Raw genomic sequence first — 20,356 nt, 5'->3', positions numbered from 1 at the left:
AGGGGGAAGAAAAACAAATGCTGTTAGAATCCTACGACATGAACATCAGCTAGTTGAACACTACACCTGAACTTATTTTCCTTTCCTTAAATTGCGAGTCCAATTAGTGGCTGCAACTTTAACACTGGCATATAAACAGCAATACAGCAACTATAAACATTAATCTATTCTCAGATTCTAGTCTAACATTTTACTAAAAAAAAAAAAAAAATTCTAAAAATATAAAGGCAAATATTTTCTTGATTCTTTTAACATATCGATCACAGGGTCAAATAATTATCCAGTAGTCCAATTACAAAGGACCACTGGCTTCATTATTTCTAAATTTTTGAGTATCTAGGCAGCTAGCTAATGTAGGCTCTAAGGGTTTACTGTAGGTCTTTCAATGATTCAATGACTTATCATATACTGAATTGTGCATCACAAACAAAACCATTAAAATATTTATATAATGCTGGCAAAAGTAGCATATTCATATGTCACATGTTATTCTGAAGAGAGAAATCCAAGATATGCATGCAGGCATAATCAGAAAACAAAACAAAACAAACAAAAAAACTATGCTTATTGCCAGAATAAATGGGGGGAAAAAAAAAAAAAACCAGAAGAATTTAAGCTCAGAAAGGAGGTATAGGAAATAGCTAAAACCCTGAAGTTTAAATACTGGTAACTTTGCTTCTGTAAAGTAATACAAAAGGAGGAAATTCTTTAAACAATTATGTGAACAAAGGTCATTAGTTTAAAAAAACCTACTAATATTCCAAAGTAATATCCAAGAAAAGAAAAACCATAAGATTAAAAGATCAAAAGGATGTGCCCTTTGATCATGACAGTTTCAAAGACTATGAATATGTATGTCTTTCACAATCCAAACTCCTCTGACCCTAAGATAAAGAAGGTATAAGGAGCATACTTCTGCATACTTCTATGAGTCAGTTTTCACCTTGCCACTACTATACAACAACAACAGAACCTTTAAAACAGTGGTTTACCACCAAAAAGCCCTTAACTGTATCAAAAGAAACTCTCCAAGTATCTAATATAACTTGGTATGTTATCATCAAACCAATAGCAAATGCAGACTCAACTGTGACAGTGGTATCCAAAATCCTGTATAGATAAATACATATAGCTCTACCTTATATGGACTATTAGAATCTCACTTTAGTCTCCTGATACAAAGAGGATGCTATTCTACCTGAAACAACAGGAATAACACCATGCCAAACAACACAACGCCACTTAATTACCTATTTTTATTTCATTAACCTAGAAAATTCTCCTTTAGTTGTATATGGCTGAAGCAAAACATGTAAAGGTCAAAATGTTCAGAAGAAGACATAAAATAATACTTCAAAGTATTAAAGTATTACTTCAAAGTATATTTTATTATTAAAAAAATAAGTCAAAAGGATAGTTGATTAGGAACTGGGGAAGATGGAGCTGCAACTGATTCCTACCATCACTAGACAGAGGAAATTTACAGAAATGTATATCTGTACCACCACTCCCCACTCATTTCAATTTCAAAGCCATGGTGGGAGGTGACTAGCTAATTTAGCAGGTATAATAACAATTTAAACACAGGACAGTCTCTCCAGCAAAGAATTGCCTGATCCAAAATGTTACTAGTGCTATAAGAAATCCCAGTGGAGGATTCTCTGAGCTTAGAAGATGCATATTATTAATTCTAGAAAAATAATCAAGATGCAGCTTTAACACCAAAAGAAAAATTATCCATACATTTCTGAAATCCAGAATGTGGTAACATTTCTACCATCTTTAAGAAACTTCTCACTCCAACCATCATTCAACCCAAATGCCAATAAACAAAATAGTTTTTGACAATGTCAAATAATTAAATGGGATACTGATTTTATTACTACAGCACTTTATATGACTTAGTGGAGAAATTTGACAGAAAAACTAAAATCTTTCTCAACCATTACATAAAACTTTAAAAACTAAGATAAAAAAATACAACTATTACTTCAACCCCAAATCTACTGACTCATCATTTGTACACACAGGAGCTTAGGTTCATTAAGGGACAGATATGAATCACAGAATGTAAAATAGCTGAAAACCCAGCCCAGTATTCAGATAGCAGACAATTTATGGATGGTATAATGAACCTCAATAGTGCAGACAATAGTTTAACAGATGCAGAATCAAAATAAAAGCAGATCCCAGAGACACTACTGAACAAGCAGGGTAAGCAATAATCTCATTTGTGGTTCTAAGCAGGTCTGATTTCTATACACATGTACACAGTAAACAAAGCATGCACATCAAAACACTCCTGGATCATAGGGTTACAAGTTTAACACTAACTTTTATATACATCCGCCTGTTTGCCTCCCTAATACAGTAAAAAGGAGTGCGTGACCATTTTAGGCTTTTCTAACTCTAAATTATAAACATTAGACTTTGAATATATGACAACATATAAAAACATTCAAAAATCTCCCCATCTCTTATTCAAAATTAGGTCTCTTAGTGTTTACCTTTATAAACTCTTAACCTTAGAGAAGAATGAATTTATTTAAAAGGTAGTCAGTATAGAAAAACTTAAGTTAGAAAACAAATTTATACAACCACAAATCCAGCTATGGACCCATGGACTCATTATCTGTACATATGTGAATTCAGTTAAGGAGCAGATGTAAATCAGACTGTGAAATTAATGAAAGCGACCCAATATTCCTAGAAACCAAGTTTCCTCTTTGGGAACTACTAGCTTAAGCCTAATGGCAAACGCCTGGTCCAATTCAGCACTCATTCTAGAGTCTAGTCCACAAGCAAAACAGCTTCCTTGTTCTTCATTTTAGAAGATCTTTTCATGCACACGTCACTAGTCCCTGCCCACCAACTGCTCTAGCAACAATAAACAATATACTATTTAATTACTTCAAAAATAAAAACCTTAGCTTCTTTTTGTTTGGTCAAAGTCAGCTAGTTACCTGAGACAAGAGGCAACATAGGATTAAATATAATGTTCTGTAAAATTCCCTAACTTAATACTTGAAATCAGTCACTAAAAATCAAGAATAATCGTACTCATATTTTGAAGATTTAATGTTGCTATGTTAAAAGTTCACACTAAATACATTTGCCATTAAAGAATCAATACCCCTTATTAAGAATCAATTACTCACATCAATGGATAAATCTCAATAAAACATTATGGCATAACCTGTTTGTCATACAGATCAAGGGTCCCTTAAACAAGGGATGAAAAATAGTTTATAAAAGATTTAAATGTTTCTTCAAAGCCTCAGTATCCAGCTTATACAGATCTCTAAACACAGTGGAATTAACATGTAAGTACAGATAATGATGTTTTAGATCTCAGCAATAGTATTGTAAACCAGAGACACGTTGAAAACATACATATACGCTACTGGAGGAAGGGATGGAGGAGTATAGCAATGATGTGAACTCAGTACAGTCAGGCAAAAAAAAAAAAAAAAAAAAAAAAAAATCAAGAAATTTATTTTGTACTACTAAAGAATTATTACCTGAAGTGATTTTTCTAGTATTCCCAGGAAACAAAAAACAGACGAGTTGTTTGCGTATACTCTCACATCATTGTAATGTCTAACAACATCCATTTTAGGGACCATCTACATACTGATTTCTTCTCCTTGATAACCAAAATGACAGTATTGCACAGTGGGATACAGAAAACAGACCAAGATTTTCCTCACTAAGGGAGAAAAGGCTGTCAGCTATTCATAAGAACCTACAGTCAAAACCTCCAAGCATGTTAATAAATGTGTGTGGTGGGGCTCAATCATTTACTACTTAAGACTATAAGCTAATCCTCTTTTTAAATATGGAAATCTTGTTCTTTACCAAGTCTGTACTACAGGCAACATGAGTAATGAAAACCACACAGACCCCTATTCTACCTGCACCTGTTTCCCTTTCCAGGAAACAGAGCTGAAAAGCCAGTCAGCATAATAGAAATCATGTATATTTTCATGCCAATTTACACATGCGGATGGAACTTATGAGCTGTTAAATTAAAACAATAGTAACAAAGCAAACATACTGTTTCAAAGCGAAAAGAAGGGGGAGGGGAGGGGGGAGGGAGGGAGGGAGGGAGGGAGGGAGGAAGGAAGGAAGGAAGGAAGGAAGGAAGGAAGGAAGGAAGGAAGGAAGGAAGGAAGGAAACCAACCACTTACTTCCACTGGTGAACCCACTAGTGGCTGCTGCTTGCATCACCTCTCTTCTGTAATCCCTGTCTTTTGGGAAACTATTAACTGCCAACTTATTTGCTTCTTTTTGTCTCTGTTCTCTAGAAGTAAAAGAATAAACATCACTTTATGAATAAAAATGACACTAAGTACTTAAGTCTCTATACCAACTTTCTGGCCAAATGCGCCACAAAACTGTACACTGGATAAAAGGGAACATGGTTTACGTCTGAAGCTGGTCTGGAAGATGGCATACAGCACTAAGAATGGTTCTCACCGAAAGGACTGTCAGCTAACATACTACTAGCCTACTGAGTGTTCCCGGGCCTCCACATGGGTGGCTCTTATGTCCAAGAAACACTTTTATAAGGAGGGAAGACACAGAAATATGACCATAACTAAAACTGAAAAATAAAGGGAGTTTAGTGTACAAAACCAATAGCTAGTGTTTAATGACACAGAATGGTGACCTGCAGAATGAATTAGGGAGTATTACTACGTTAAAAGCAAGTACCTTTCAAGCCACTCTTTTGGTTTCTCCCACTGTGAAACTTCTGTGCGACAATTGTAGTAGTATTTTTTTCCAGATGAGCTAATGTGCTCAGACCAATCATCTGCAGAATCATAAGGCTTAAAAACACATTTTAAAAATTAGTCTGCCACTTAAGCATTTGATGTGAAATATTAAAAATTCTAATAATTTTCATACCAAACATACAAATATATATATGAACAGAATCTATTAAAACCTTTATGCATTATAGTATAGTGTATATAGACTATTAGGCATATGAAGAACATGAAATTATTAACATCTTGAATTCAGAAAGAAAAAAATGGAAAACACAAGGTAGCAGTATAATACTGTAACTAACATTGTTCTTTTAAACTTCTCAGTTGGTCTTACACAGATATTTGATAGTCCTGTAAAATCATGATGAAATCAGGAAAACCTGAAGGGAGGTTGCATGGAACTGGTGTCTAAGACAAAAAGGGCAGATTAAAAGTAAGGACCTGTTTGAACAACCCTATAGAATCTAGAAGCTTTTAAATATTTGTTCAGAAGGGGTTAACATTAGCCAAGAAGTAATTTGTGATTGAGAGACTGATGAGAGAAACAGACTAAGATTCAAGGCTAATAATAAAAGAACACTTGGAGAGCTGTGTATGTAGCAGAAGACGGCCTTGTTAGGCACCAAAGGGAGAAGTCCTTGGTCCTGCCAAGGCTGAAATACCCCACCCACCCCCCAGTGTAAGGGAATGTCAGGGCAGGGAGGCAGGAAGGGGAGGGTGGTTGTTGGGTGGGGAAAAGAGGACAACATTTGAAATGTAAATAAAAAATATCCAATTTAAAACAAAACAAAACAAAACAAAAAAAACAGAACATTGGAACAGAACAGGCAGATACTGGGATCTAAACAACCAGTGTGCTTCAAGGAATATTCTGCAAATTATCATCTGTCTCAAGATTTTTTATTTTGTTTTGCTTTCCCTAAAGCAATAGTCTTTATATTTAAGCTAGCTCCCAAATTACCTACCATGTAATCCTCACTGGCTATACAGTAAAGCACTCTACCCACCACACAACATGCATAATCACGGAATATACCGGCCTATAATACTACTATCAAATTTCAGCTTGTACAAATGGGATATCTTATTTTATAAAAATGCAAGACACTTTCGCAATCGGAAAACAGTAAACTATCATCTCAGCCCATTTCTAGTAAGAGTGTAATTTAAAATACCAATGTGCAACGAATGACACTTGACAAGTTTATGGACTTGAAAAAAAAAGAGTATGTAAAATTGACAACTCAAGTCCTACACACACACACACACACACACACACACACACACACACACACCACATCTTCTAAGTTATATAGCATGTAGTCACAGACAACCAGTTTTCAGGTATTATCGGAAATACTTGAGATAAATTTTCACATGACTAAAATACTATCATAAGAAAATGGGCATTCACCCAGAAGCCACACAGGACGAAATGACCACACACACACACACACACACACACACACACACACACACACACACACACACACACACACACACACACACGGTTGGAGACATTAAATCCTTTAATACTGCAACTAAACCACAGATTTTAATATAGTTTTTTCTCTAGAAAGATGTTTTATTAAATGCATATTAACACATGATGGGCTTAATTGGTATTCTGAATGATCTAAGTTTTTAAAATATATAATAAACATCAAGCTTACAGAAACTGTCCAAGGAAAAGTGCACAATTATGTGTGACTTTAAAAGGGCCCTCGAACGGGAAAGGCAGCTCTCAAAGGCTTTGAAGCTGGTCTGGTCTACACAGTAAGTTCCATGCCAGCCGAGGTTACAGCTAAGTGACAGTCACAACCTTCCCTATAGAAGGAAGTTCTACCAAGACACCTATCTAGTCCCACCTTAAATTCAAATCTGAACAGATCTCTGACATGTGGCTGTTTCTTCTTCAAAAATATCTCTACTTTCTTAGAGTTGTTCACTAACAGCTCATTAATACACATGTCCTTTCTTATTTTTTTTTAATTTTTTTTAACTGCACAGTTTTTTATTTACATTTCAAATGTTATCCCTCTTCCTGGTTTCCTGTCCATGAGCCTCCATCCCATTCCCCCTCTCCCTTCTTCTATGAAGGTATTCCCCCACCCATCCACCCACCCTTTCCCATCTTAACACTGGGGGTCCAGCCTTGGCAGGACCAAGAACTTCTCCTCCCATTGGTGCCCGACAAAGCCATCCTCTGATACATATGCAGCTGGAGCCATGGGCCTGTCCAATACATGGCCTTTCTTACAACAAAGAATCTCATAAAGTCCCAATAGTTCTTGATAAACTCCCTTCTTTCTGTAAGTAAAGAAGTCTGTCTCTAGGCAAAACTGGCAGCAGAGCCAGGCATGGTTCCACACATCTTTAATCCCAGCACTTAGAAAGCAAAGCAGTTAGAACTTTGAGTTCTAGTCCACCCTGGTCTACATAATAAATTGTAGACCTGCCAGGTAGGGCAACACAGTGAAACTCTGTCTCAAATGGGAAGATTGCAAAGGTCTAGGATAAGCAAATGCTCCAAAATTACGAAGACTACTTAGTAACAAGAGGGCTGTTACGTGAATGCACAAAGTCAAGGTTGCATTTACAGCACTTTCCATCAGCAGAGGATACCTGGGGAGGTGGGGGGAGAGATTTCAACTATAGTGTCCTGCATCTGTTTTTGTTACCTATGTGCACACACACCAGTCTGTGCATGAGGGCTCGAGGCAAGAATGCCATGGTGGGTATGTGGATGACAGAGAACAATGGAGAGTCAGTTCTCTGTCTCTCCTTCTTTCCTAGGTAGGGATTAAACAGGTCTTCAAGGTGCACAGCAAGTGCCTTTACCTCCTGAGCCTTCCTTCTCTCCAGCCCTCTATCACAGCTGTTTCTAAGCAGGAGTGCATTGTTTTTTCTATCACTTTGGTTGTGATCCTGGCCTTAAACAATGGAATCATCTTTCCAGACCCATTTTTTTTTCCTAAAGGAGCAAAGTCAGAAGGGTCCTTGTTTAAAGTCTACATATACATGTATTTAATTCATGGTTTTAAAGTAAGTAGCTTAATTTTTTTCCTAACTTGACCTGGCACATTATCTAAACTTACATTTTAGAATTTCACAATATTCAACTAGTTATCCCAATGTTCTATACAACTATGCTACTTGACCAGAGGGAGAGAGAATACAGTGCTCAGACCTGTCTTCCAATGCCATCTAAAATATGACAATCACCCAGGTAAAATTTACTAAAATTTATGTGAAGTTCTTAAAGAATATTTTAAGACTCACATTTTGTTTTGTCTGCATGCACACACTATGTGCAGCACAGGTGCCCACAGAGCTAAAAGGCAGCATCAGTTAGTAAACTGTCAAGTGAGTGTGTGCTCTTGGGCCCTGAACCTAGCTAGGTACTCTGGAAGAGCGGCAAGTGCTCTTAACCTCTGAGGAATCTCTCCAAATACTCTTCCTTTTACTTACTCTTTCCCTGTATATGAAACACTTTGGATAAGTTCTGACATTGCAAATCTTGTGTTTGCTATACATTATGTCTCTTTTGTATCAAATTCACTTTCTTTAGTAAAGGACACAATTTTATTATTACCATCTGACGTCAAAGTTCTTGTAATTAAGGCAGATTTACCCAAAGTTCTGGCATTATTGACCTGTGCCATCCTGTCCATCAATTTCACACACCTATGTCTTTTTAAGTGCTGTTTTATCTCTTTAATAGTAAACAGAACCTTGGGCTCCCTAAGCTATACTCAACTTGTTGGAAGAGATAGGAAATCATCTTAATGATCCCCCAAACAGTTTTAATAACATTCTAAATTGATAGTGTTTGTCACCACCAGATACCAAGTTCCAATAAAATAAGCCATACCGTCTTAGTTCTATGACACCTTAGCATATATTTAAGTATTTTTCTGCTAAATGAATACATAAAAAAAATCTCATTTGAACCCACAACACTATTTCATTAATCTGAGCCTGCGTAAGTATTTAAAATTATGGTATTTTTTTTTCATGTCTTTGAGGATCAGGATGTTGCTCTCACTGTCTAATAAAGTACAAAGTACAGAGCAGAATAAGCAATTTATGCAAATCTAAAAAGAATTAAACCTTAAATGACTTTAGAAATGTGTTGGTCTGGTATTATTTGTACTAAATATATAACAAAGGAAAATAAATACATTAAACTCAACTCCAATTGAATTATTTTAAGAATCAGAAGACAACATCTAAGGATCTTCGCGGTGTGCACTGAAAGCCCAGCATCACATTAATACTTACTGCATCAGAAGCTTTGCTCGGATTATTGCTTGGATTAGAAGAATGTGAATTTGAACTATGAAGAGCACTGTGGTTGTGTGAGTTTTCTTGTGGAGAGTAACTGGTCCCTTAAATAGAAAGAACAAAGAATAGGCAGTTATAATTCATCTGTTTTTTTAAGCCATGACATTGTAAATACTGTTTGAGTATCATATCCTTTGAATATACATAAAAACATGTAATCCCTGTTCAGTCCAGACTGGCATTGAATTCATTCAGTCTCAGCACAAGGCAGCTGAAATTACAGTTATGTGATATAACAGCGAATACAATTAATGCTTCTCATACTACAGAAAATGTGTCATCCTACAATAGACAGACATAGCTTAAAAATAACACTGCACAGCTAAGCATGATGGTGTATGTCTTTAACTCCAAAACTGTATAGGCAGAAGCAGTGTGATCTCTAGGAGTTTGAAGCTATCCTTATGTACATGAATGAGTTCTAAGACAGCCACCAGCCAGGACTAATTAAGAAGAGACATTTCTTCAAAACAAAACAAAACCAAAAGAAAAGGAATCGTGTTGTCAGACTGTTTGTAAAGAAAATCGAAAGGAGTATAACAAAGGACAAGAGATAGAGAACTAGCTGTTTTCAGTATTTTTGAAATCTGATTTTTTTTTTAAAGATTTATTTATTTATTATATATAAGTACACTGTAGCTGTCTTCAGATACACCAGAAGAGGGCATCGGATCTCTTTACAGATGGTTGTGAGCCACCATGTGGTTGCTGGGAATTGAACTCATGACCTCTGAAAGAGCAGTCGGGTGCTCTTAACCGCTGAGCCATCTCTCCAGCCCTTGAAATCTGATTTTTAAAACATAATCTCTAAACTTGCTTTTTAATAGTCTTGCAATTTTTTAAGCTAAAATCACTCGAAGTTTTTAAGAGTTTAAAATCTAAGTGAGGAACCTATACTCTGGTTGGTAAGGATGAGATCAAATGTTTCCTCTTGCCAGAGCCAACTCAATCTAGTAGTTCTTAGAAGTAATGCGAGTCATACCCAACATCTACACATCCCAACCAGGGATGACGGAGTCTCCACTGTTATCTTAGGAAAAGCCAATGTAGAGCCTTGAGAATGGAATTCAGTATAGAGTTCTTGTCACTCACACCAAGACAAACGACAGGTTTAACTGCTAGCACTTGGGTAATGAAAGAGAAGCCAAGCTACACAAATCTAAATAAGCAAAAACTCAGAAACCATCAGCTCATCTACTCAAAGGTCAACGGGAGAGGGAGCGAGTGTGTGAGATCAACAATATGTGACCGAATACACACTCACTGTGCACTAACAAACAGCGGTTAGCAACAGCTCGGGCCAACACTGACTTTTGGATATGGATTCTTTACTTTCTAAGTGAGGACATGAACAGACTCATCATCGACTGATGTCACACATGGAAGAGGATCACTTAAACATTAGTACAGTTAACCAAATTAACACCAGTGTGAGGAATTTAATGAAAAACTTCACCCATAAGTCTACCAAGCAGAGAAGCCTGATGGCTTTTACATGTGCTTACATACTGCACTTGTTATCTAATATGGTATTAAACCATTTTTTCTAGATATAGGTAATAAATAAATCCAACAACCACGAGAATCAGAAACCAATTAGGCTCAGGTTGGGCAGAAGTAGGCAAATGTCCAAGTTTCAGGCCATACACAATATAATCACATAATCATGAGAAAATCTACATTCCAGAAAATCTTCCCAACTCTGCAAAGTACTGCTCATGATTTCTAGGCTGCACGCACAAAATACAGCGTGTTGAACATCAGTTTCCCACTAAGAGTATAAATTTTCTCATGTGCTAGGTAGGTAAAGGGTAAAACTATTCTAATCTTACTTAAAATTTAATTTAAATCCAATCTGAGCATGTTAGAGACAGCCTTCTCGAACTACGATCAAAACCTGATACTGGAAGGATGAAGGGTATTTTCAGGGGCTACTTGGTAAGAGACATTTGGATACAAAGCCCTGGAATCAATCTGCTATGCTGCACCATGCATGCATCTTTCTACTCTAGGAACTCAACATCACAGTAAGGGCCCTATGGACGGACAGTGGTACTCGCCCTCCCCTATGCTGCTGACTCTTTAATACAGTTCCTCATACTGTGGTGACCTCCCACCATAAAATTATTTTTTTTGTTGTTACTTCGTAACTGTAATTTTGCTATTCTGAATCTTAATGCAAATACCTGTTTTCTGATGGTCTTAGGCCACCCCTGTAAAAGGGTTGTTTTGACCCCAAAGGAGTCATGACTCACAGGCTGAGAACCAATGCCCTAAAAGGTTATTACAAATATATACAATAACAATTACCAATTATTACACCAAGGTTTTAAAGCGAATCTTAAATATTTGCTAATTTTCCATTTGCAGATAAACCATACAATAATTAACACATGTCATTAGAGTATCTTTATGCACTATTCATCAAGTTGCTTACATGGATTTTCATACAATAATGCCAAAAATAATAGAAGAAAAAAGCCACTGCTATTATCTGAAATGAAAACAAAATAATCTAGTAATAAGGATGAATTAAATGATCTACTCTGACATTTGTTCATTTTCTTAAAGAAAAAGCTATGTTAAATCTAAAGAAGGATCAAATAAGAGCGTTGCTAAAGACACAATGGTTTACTCTATGGACATAGTATTTTGTGCATGATGTCTCACAAAGTTAAGACCCAAGAATCTACCTGCCTTAGTGATTATCAATGAAACCATAAATACCACCCAACATTGCAACAATTAGTAAGACTCTCTTAAAAACTGTAAGGATTTTATGACTGACAGAAGATTATCAGTTAGCTTTTAGGTCAAGTAATACTATCTTCATGTCCAAACATGTAAGCATCAACACACACTAGACTAAACTTAACAAAGGTAACTAATCGAAACCATAACTTAGCAAAGCATTTGGAGGGAGAATTTTGAGCTTTCCCCTCTGCATATTGTCTTTCTAAGTTTAAGCAATACAACTGGCAGAGGAACAAACCCCCCAGGGTAGCAGTGATGGCTTGAGTCCTGCCCTAAAATAGTGCTGAACACAAAATTTTTATGAAATCTAACTTGTTTTTAATGTCATATTTAACTTCTGTATCACACCCAATGATCGTAGTTTCAGGATAAGAAGAAAAATATTTTTTTCTTAAAATAACAAAGACTATAAAGGAAACAGAAAAAATAAGCGTTTGAGACAATAACATGAGCAGGAACAGAACCATCCATAATGCTCAACCCAGAAATCCAGTGACCTTTCAAGTGAACAATGAGAGGTAACACACCTGTGCATAGATAATCTCATCATGTTGCATCCAATTCAGCAAAGAGAAACTAAGCTATTTGTATAATCTAGTGCCCTCTTTATGCTCTTTGCACATTACTAATAAAACTTAGAGTTTACTGAAATGTCCTCTGAGCCCTTAAAGCTTTAGCATTAAAATGAATCATAAGAACATTAAAGCACCTTAAGGATTCCTTTACAGGGTAATGCTGGGGGTGGGAAAGTGACATTTATATTTGTGGTTTGAAGAAATTAAACGATAAGCGAAGTTCTACCCTCTTCAATATTTATCCCAAGAAGCACAGCATGGAGATATAGCATGAGCCTGTACTGCTTTCCGACTGATGCTCCACTGCTCAGCAGTGAACGGCTTCTGCCTTCTGCTCTTCAATTGTGATTTCAATACTGATCCTCTGCCTTGAAAAGACGTCTCAATGCATGAACAAGGTAAGCTAGCTTTGAATTATACTGTAATTTACAAAATAGCAGCTGACTAGTAGTGAGATGTTAAATCAAAACTAAACCAATGTCTCTTAATGAGAATGAGCACATTAGAAGCTAAAGTTCTAAAATACTTACCTACTTATTGTGTATTGTTGGTGCGTCGCGTCTTTGTCTGTGTACGCACACTAAGCTTACTTAACTGTACTCGATAGTCAGTGACCATCTTTGGACCAGTGATAACTTTAATGATAGCAACCAGTGAGTAAACATTTAAAACAAAGGTCATGAATTGAGCTTTATCATAAATGTGTGTGTTATGCAAATCAATCAAAAAGTACAAAATATTATACTATCATCTCTCATATGGTTCATTTAAATATATTTAACTAAACAATACATAAAATTATTTTAATTGCACAGCATTGGAGTTATAGTAGAAATTATAGATGATACAACAGATGAGTATAGGCCATATGCAAAAACTATGCCATTTTTATACAAGGAACTCTATTCAGATTTTGGTAATAAGGACGGATATGACATGTTTTACAATCATAAACAGTATGTGAAAATGACTTTGAACTGCTATAACAGTAAGAAATTTTACAGCTTAGTAAAAATAACCCAATTTAAAAGTCAGGGAAACCGGCCCCGGAGAGATGGCTCAACAGTTAGGAACAGCTGCTGCTATTCAGAGGCATCATCTGCAAATAAAGGCCAGCGATTCCAACATGCAGGCCTCCTTTTCTAGCTTCCTCTGACACCAGGCACACGTGTGCTTACACAAACAAAGACGCGACGCACCAACAATACACATTAAGTAGGTAAGTATCTTAGAACTTTGTTAAATTTACTCTTTTCTCTATTTTAAACACTTTGGATAAGTTTTGACATTGCAAATCTTGCGTTTGCTATACATTATGTCCTTTATTCCCTCTCTTTTGTATCAAATTCACTTTCTTTAGTAAAAGACACAATTTTATTATTACCATATGACTTCAAATATTTTAAAACTTTGTTAAAAATGCACAGGGCTGCTGAATGACACACATAAATCATGCCCCACTCAAAACCAAAGTGGAAGATGAGAACTGTCTCCTTACGAAATTTTTTAAGTATGATGAAGAACTTCCTGAACCACAAGATATCGAAGTCCTTGCTTGAGAGGATAATTAATCAAATACTAGAAACTTCAGAGAAAACAATCTCCACTTGTCACTCTGCTCCAATAAATTTCTCAAACTTTCTTCTGTATTTGTATGAGATTATAAACAATTATAAAAAGACTTCAAGGACATAAAAAAAGATACCGAAAAAAATAAGAAAGACAATTTTAAAAAACCCCTACATACAAATATATTTAAATGTACAAGAATATGGGGAAGTACACATAATCTTAGTAACAGAGACCAAAGGGACAACATAAACCAGTCGAGGAAATACATTTCAAAGAAATCTTAGAAGCAAAGATTTTCTTCTCCACAAACTAATGATATGATCAAAGAAATTGTACACTATAAATAATCAAAGAGGGCTTGGAAGTAAAGGTCAGTGGTAGGGTACAAAAGACAACATAAAAATAAAAACTACAGTTGCCTGTCAGGGACTTGAGAAGGTTATGAGGTGAGTAACTACTTCTAAGTCTGACTGGGAGCCTGCTTCACATGACTATAAACCTGGGAGGGTCATAGCTTCTAGGAGAGAAAACTACTAATGTCATTTATAATGTTACAAAACTGCCTTCTAAGTATTTATGTTTTTACCTCCCTAGTTAGTGCTGTTCTCAACCTTGTACCAAGACGCTTCTCTCTGCAGTGAGCATCTGCAGTGAGCATCAGTTGATGCAGAAAGGCTAACAAGTGATTGATTGCTTAGTCCCAAATGGGACACCTATACCAACCAGCCCAGGATCAGGGACCTCACAGACAATAAGGAGGCAAGAGTACGCGCGCACACTCACACATACACAAATGTTAACAAGCTAAAAAAATTAAAAAAGCAGACCATTAAATACATGCACTTACAAGTTTTATGTTTTCGTTCTTTCACTTGCTTAAAGATGCTTTCTGACACTCCATAGACACTGCTCCTAACTACTAGTCATTCCTAGTAACTGTTAATTTAATGGCTCTTCTGAATCTTACTCCAAAACTTCAATCAGCCCATTTAAGATCCCAATAGCTATAAAAAAAAAAATCAGTCAAATTAATGACATTTGCACTTTCCACTACTCCCAATCTTCTTGTGTATTCATAGGAAGGCACACATGTGCTTAAGGTGCAGTGCTAAAGAAGAGGCCAAACGACAACTTTGTATGTCATTCTTCAGGTGCCATCCTGAGATTTGCTTCAGAAATAAAGAACTAAGTATACAATACCTGAAGCAGCTCCTACCCAAGCCCAAAGCTTCCCTGTTCTACATACCTACCTCAACAAAAGCATTAAGCTTGGTTAAAAAGCCAAATTTCACAATAGATAAAAATACCAGGTGCTTTTATAACCAGATCTTCCAAAGTGCTGATGAAAACAATCAGATTATTTGAAAAGAATATGCATAAAGGTATGCAATTACAAGAGGGTTTGCTGCTGTTGTTACTTTATTTGATTATATTTTGAGATAGGTCCTCACTCCATAGTCTAGGCTGGCTGCAGTTAATAAAAGTCATTTGTCCTAGCTGGCCTTTTTTCTTTTGTGTTGTTTTGGTCAAGATGACATAACCTTGAGTTATCTGGGAAAAGGCATTACAACCAGTGGGCAGGTGGTGCTATGAATAGGAATTCCGAACTTGAGTCAAAAAAAAAAAATGCTACAGAATAGGATGGAAGGGAAGATCTGGGAGGAACTAGGGAAAATAAAACCAGGATCAAAATATATAGTATGAAAATCTATTATTAATTAAAAAAAAATAAAAGAAACAGGAAAGGAAACTAGGGAAGCCAGGAGGAGCAAATCAATAAAGCGCAGTCCCCTGGTGTCTTTCAGTTCTAGCCTCTACTTCTGCATTGAGTTCCTGACTAACTTGCCTGCATGATAGCCTGTAAGCCGAATAAATAAACCCTTTCCTCCCCAAGCTGCTTTTGGAGTTTTATCACAGCCCACAGAAGCATGACTAGGCTAAGAGACTTCTCAGGTCTCAGCCTTGTTTGCCTAGACGCTGTTAAGATAGGTTTAGACAACATCGCACTTAAAAAATTCTGAAATAGACAGCAGATAAACACAGTGCTGACTGGACTGTGATCCCCTAGAAAAATCAGTCCAAGCTGCACGCAAACAACCACACACAAAATAAATACAAGGAGGGGGAGGGCGGCGGCACAACTTTTAATCTCTTCAATTTTCCTTATTCCTAAATCGAGACTTTTCACTTAAACATAGTATCATTAAACAGGGCAAATATGTTGATAAATCAAAATTATCAGATTACACAAGACTAATAAGACTTGCTAGACATCATTTACATACATTATTTTTCCTTATACCTTAAACGATTTGCAGGATCTCAAGTATCTACTTTTCATCCAACACATAGATAGATTACGGGTGGCATAAAAAAGCCCAAAATTTCCAAAAAAGCCCAAATCCACTATCTCTCCTCTTATTGTGGCCCATATCCTACAGGTCTCCAAGTCACCAATTCTCACATTTTCTATCCACTGGCATAGGCTGACCCACGCACAGTTTTTAAAATGCTTTCCCTCCTGACCCTCCAGGAGACACCCTTCCCAGACATTCCTCTTGTTCTGTCAATAGCACCTCACTCCTGTGCTAAGTTTCTTTCTCAAACTTTGACTTAAGTTTCAGAGCAAAGCCCTAGTCCTCACTTCTTTATGTAAAATAGGTGTTGGCAAACCCCCATTTAAATCAGGTCACACCCATCCTCCTGCCTATGGTTGTTTTAGAAGTATAAATTCAAGTTCCCCAACTAGCAATGGTTAATGATTTTATAATGGTGTGAAATCAATATAAATTCAATAAAAATTGTACTTCAAATATTTATGTTTTCCCAGGGAATTAGTACATGGACTCTCTGGTAAATCTATAAATCCTAGTCAGCCACATCACAACACAGATAGATACAATACATTCATCTGACTTACAGTATTTTACAGTGTAGTATTTGTAAAGCCCACTGACTATAAAACTAAAATTTACTATCTGACCTTTACCAAGACTCTACTAACCCTAGTATTCATTCATCTTCTGGAGTCTTAAGTTGATTCCCTTAAACTCTAAGTCTTTGTGTTAGTAAATCCACTCCAGTGCTCTGATCTAGCTACCAATCCCTCTGATGTAAGACAAACAAAAATACAAAGGAAAACCACCTCAATTTCTCTGATCCTTCCAACACTTTTGGCAGCATAGAAACTACCAATCAAATTCCAAGAGTCAGGCTTCAGATGGTTCTTTTAAAAATACTTTAATCAGGGGCTGGGGATTTAGCTCAGTGGTAGAGCGATTGCCTAGGAAGCGCAAGGCCCTGGGTTCGGTCCCTAGCTCCGAAAAAAAGAACCAAAAAAAAAAAAAAAAAAAAAAAAAACTTTAATCACTCAACTTAGAACAACCCTCCACTCCCTTCCAGGCATAGTAAGGGAAAGGTCAGGGAGCAAAGGTGAAAAATAGGACAAAAAGAACATTTTTTCTGAATTCTGAACATTTAAAGCTATCCTTTAAGTTTTTTGTTAGGGATGCTTAAAAAAAAAATTCTTCCTTACACCTAATGGTGACTCTGTATGTCACTAATTTTATATTGCTGCTACACTGTCTAAGTAGATATTATTGGTTGGCACTGGAAACTCATTAAGTTATGGCCAATGATCAGTCAATTATATATTTAGTTCCTGTCAGAAAACATAACAAATGTTCCATGTAACAGTCAGAACAGTGTGATTAACAAAAGGGAATCCAGATAATGAAATAGAGCACATTGCTCTTAAACTGAAGCCTGAAGCCCCAGGATGATACTGAGTAAACTCAAAGAGCATTAAACTCTACCATGAGCTGTCCTACTTGCTTGGCTAGGAAAACGTGGCTGGTGAACTGCAGCCAGAGAGCTGGCTGTGAAGTGTGGGAAGGGTGTGAGAGAAGCAGTGGGTAGAGGATGCTGGAGAGAGACACTGAGGAAGGCATTTGCCATTCTAACTACTAGGACTTGGGCAGAGGTGACGACTGTACCATCACTGAGTTCTGGGTACAGCCTCAGACTGGTGACAGGGAGTGACACAGATGACACTGACATAAAAAGCCAAACCCACGGTGTTCATAGTGACTATCAGCTATACACTTGTTTATCAGCTATTTATCATAATCATGTAAGTCCATTTTCATGTAAGACATAACTGTTTATTAGACACGATCACATCACTTTGAGTCATCTTTCTAACTATCCTTTCTCAAAAAATAAACATACCAAATGAACATTTTTAAGAAGAAAGCACCAGTAATCCATACTTTCAATTATAAAACTTTAAGACAAAAATATAGTAACCCAACTAGGATGAGTTTGCCACTAAGACATATGAAACAACACATATAGAAAATACTACCAAGAATACATTACAAGAAACAAACAATAACAAGAAATCTAAACATCTCTAAGAAGAAAACTGAGGCCTTTTAGAACATATGCAAAAAGGTTAAATACTTATATGAAAACTCTAAAACTGTTTGAAAACTGTCTCTTAGGTGATATGACACGAGCACACAACAACATACAAATTAACTGGTATCACAGTACAAAACACCTCTGCTCAGAGGCTGCTGCAGCAGACACTGCCCTGAAAAATGGGAATGCATGGTTTTGAGTCAAATACCTCATAAGATTCAAATATCCAAAATATATAATGAATGCATTATATACTGAATAAAGTATTAGAAGAATGTTCTCTTACTCGTGGATTCCAACCTGTAATCTTGATGTGAGTACACAATCTGGATTAACTGGAGAGACCAGTTAAAAGGCCCTAGAGATGGAGTGGGGTACAAGAAGCTCTAGTGAGGGGAATGGTAGGACACAGGCCCTATGAAGGAGAAACTGGGAAAACCAGGCTGGCAGGGGATGGGTATTGGGGTGTGTAGTGAAATACCTTAACTGCAAATATGGAAAGCAGGGAGATTCAAAAGGAGAGAAATAAGTGCGAGAGAACACTAAGGACTTTGAAAAGATGTAAGAAAACATCCTAAAAATACACATATGTTAGTAAATACATATTTAAAAAAATATCCCACTTGATGAAAAATGCTTAAAAAGAAGCCAGATAATAAAAACATAGTGCCAGTCACGGGGAACCTCCCTTCAAGTAGGTCAGGGGGTTTGAAGGGACTAGCAAAACAGTTTCCAGGCTTTTGCCCTCGCCCTTGGTTGACCCTCTGCTGAAGATGCCACACTTGTGACCCAGCACTTAGAGGAATCAAGCTGGGACTAACCTGGAAGCCTCCTGACTGAGGACTAGCTCTCACAGTATCCACAGGTACTATTCAAGCTGCCAAAGAAGGAAAGTAAATAGCCCTACCAGTCACGTTGCCTATGAGCCACAACAATAACCAGAAAAGCAAGAAATCCCCACAGTACAATAGCAGCAAGTGTACTTGAGTCTATCTGGATTTAAGGCACTCTAAAAGAAAAGGATTTATCCTGGTAATATAAATCCAGGTCACTACCAGAATTATTTTTAAAGACTTCAAGATTTTTACAGAATTTTACAGACTTCAAGAAATCTTAATACAGTGCCAGTTTCCAAACCAGCATACTCTCTTACTGCACTCTAAATATTTATTCATATGTGCAGATGCAAGGATAGATCTCACCCGTCCTAACCATAGGACACTGCAGAAGAGGAAGGAGAAATGATTTTAATAGCGAGAGTTCCAGGGTGCCACTACAATGGCAAGGCCCTTCGTCAGTAAACAGATTCCCAATTAAATCAAAGCATCAGAACCACTCTCTGCATTTCACCCTTTCTATTCAATTAAAAAAAATCCCTCAGATATAAACTAAGAAGAACCATAACAATCATGTAAATAATTAAGTATGATATATAATTAAAATCTAGTCTACATATTTGTCAATTAGATAGTCATTCCTAACTTAAGAGTTACAATTCTATTCCTGAATTATGTTTAGATTTTAGACTGTAAGTAACACCATCTGAAAACTTTGTTTTCTACTCTATATGATGTCTTTAATGGTATGGGACTATTATAAGTAGTCTTCAACCCTGTCAGAAATCTAAGAAGGAATTAAACATTACCTGAGTATATAGGAAGCACCAAACATAGCTTCTCAAATTTAAACAAATGTAGAGACAGCTGATTACTTTGACAGTCCCCCATTCCTCAAAACATTGGAGCCTTTTGGCCCAGGATCATCTGACCTTTGTAAAGCAAAATTAAAGGATGTTTCCCCTGTCTCAACAGAGCTATCGATCAACTATTCTGCAGGGTGCCCACTTGGGGCAGTATTTTGTTCATAGATGAAACAGGCAATTTTTGCCCTGTGGCTACCTTGCCACA

At 36.6% G+C, this 20,356-nt stretch overlaps 1 protein-coding gene across 19 annotated transcripts in view; it reads right to left on the bottom strand.

The window, feature by feature from the left end:
• Wac (WW domain containing adaptor with coiled-coil) overlaps positions 1–20,356 on the bottom strand; it is a 60,070-nt gene that overhangs the window by 16,872 nt on the left and 22,842 nt on the right. For all 19 annotated transcript variants that reach the window (XR_010058876.1, XR_010058875.1, XM_063276468.1 and 16 more), the window contains exons 4-6: positions 9,061–9,167; positions 4,718–4,833; positions 4,192–4,304 (exon numbers count right to left, since the gene is read on the bottom strand). Coding sequence is in view for 17 of the 19 variants with exons in the window: in XM_063276468.1 (XP_063132538.1) it covers positions 4,192–4,304; positions 4,718–4,833; positions 9,061–9,167 (336 nt within the window). In the remaining 2 variants the exon portion in view is untranslated. The remainder of the gene's footprint in view (positions 1–4,191; positions 4,305–4,717; positions 4,834–9,060; positions 9,168–20,356) is intronic.

This window comes from Rattus norvegicus, chromosome 17 (genome assembly GCF_036323735.1).
Source record: "Rattus norvegicus strain BN/NHsdMcwi chromosome 17, GRCr8, whole genome shotgun sequence".
Lineage (NCBI taxonomy): Eukaryota > Metazoa > Chordata > Mammalia > Rodentia > Muridae > Rattus > Rattus norvegicus.
The sequence above is the reverse complement of the archived record's forward strand: the minus strand, read 5'-3'. Positions and strand labels throughout refer to the sequence as shown.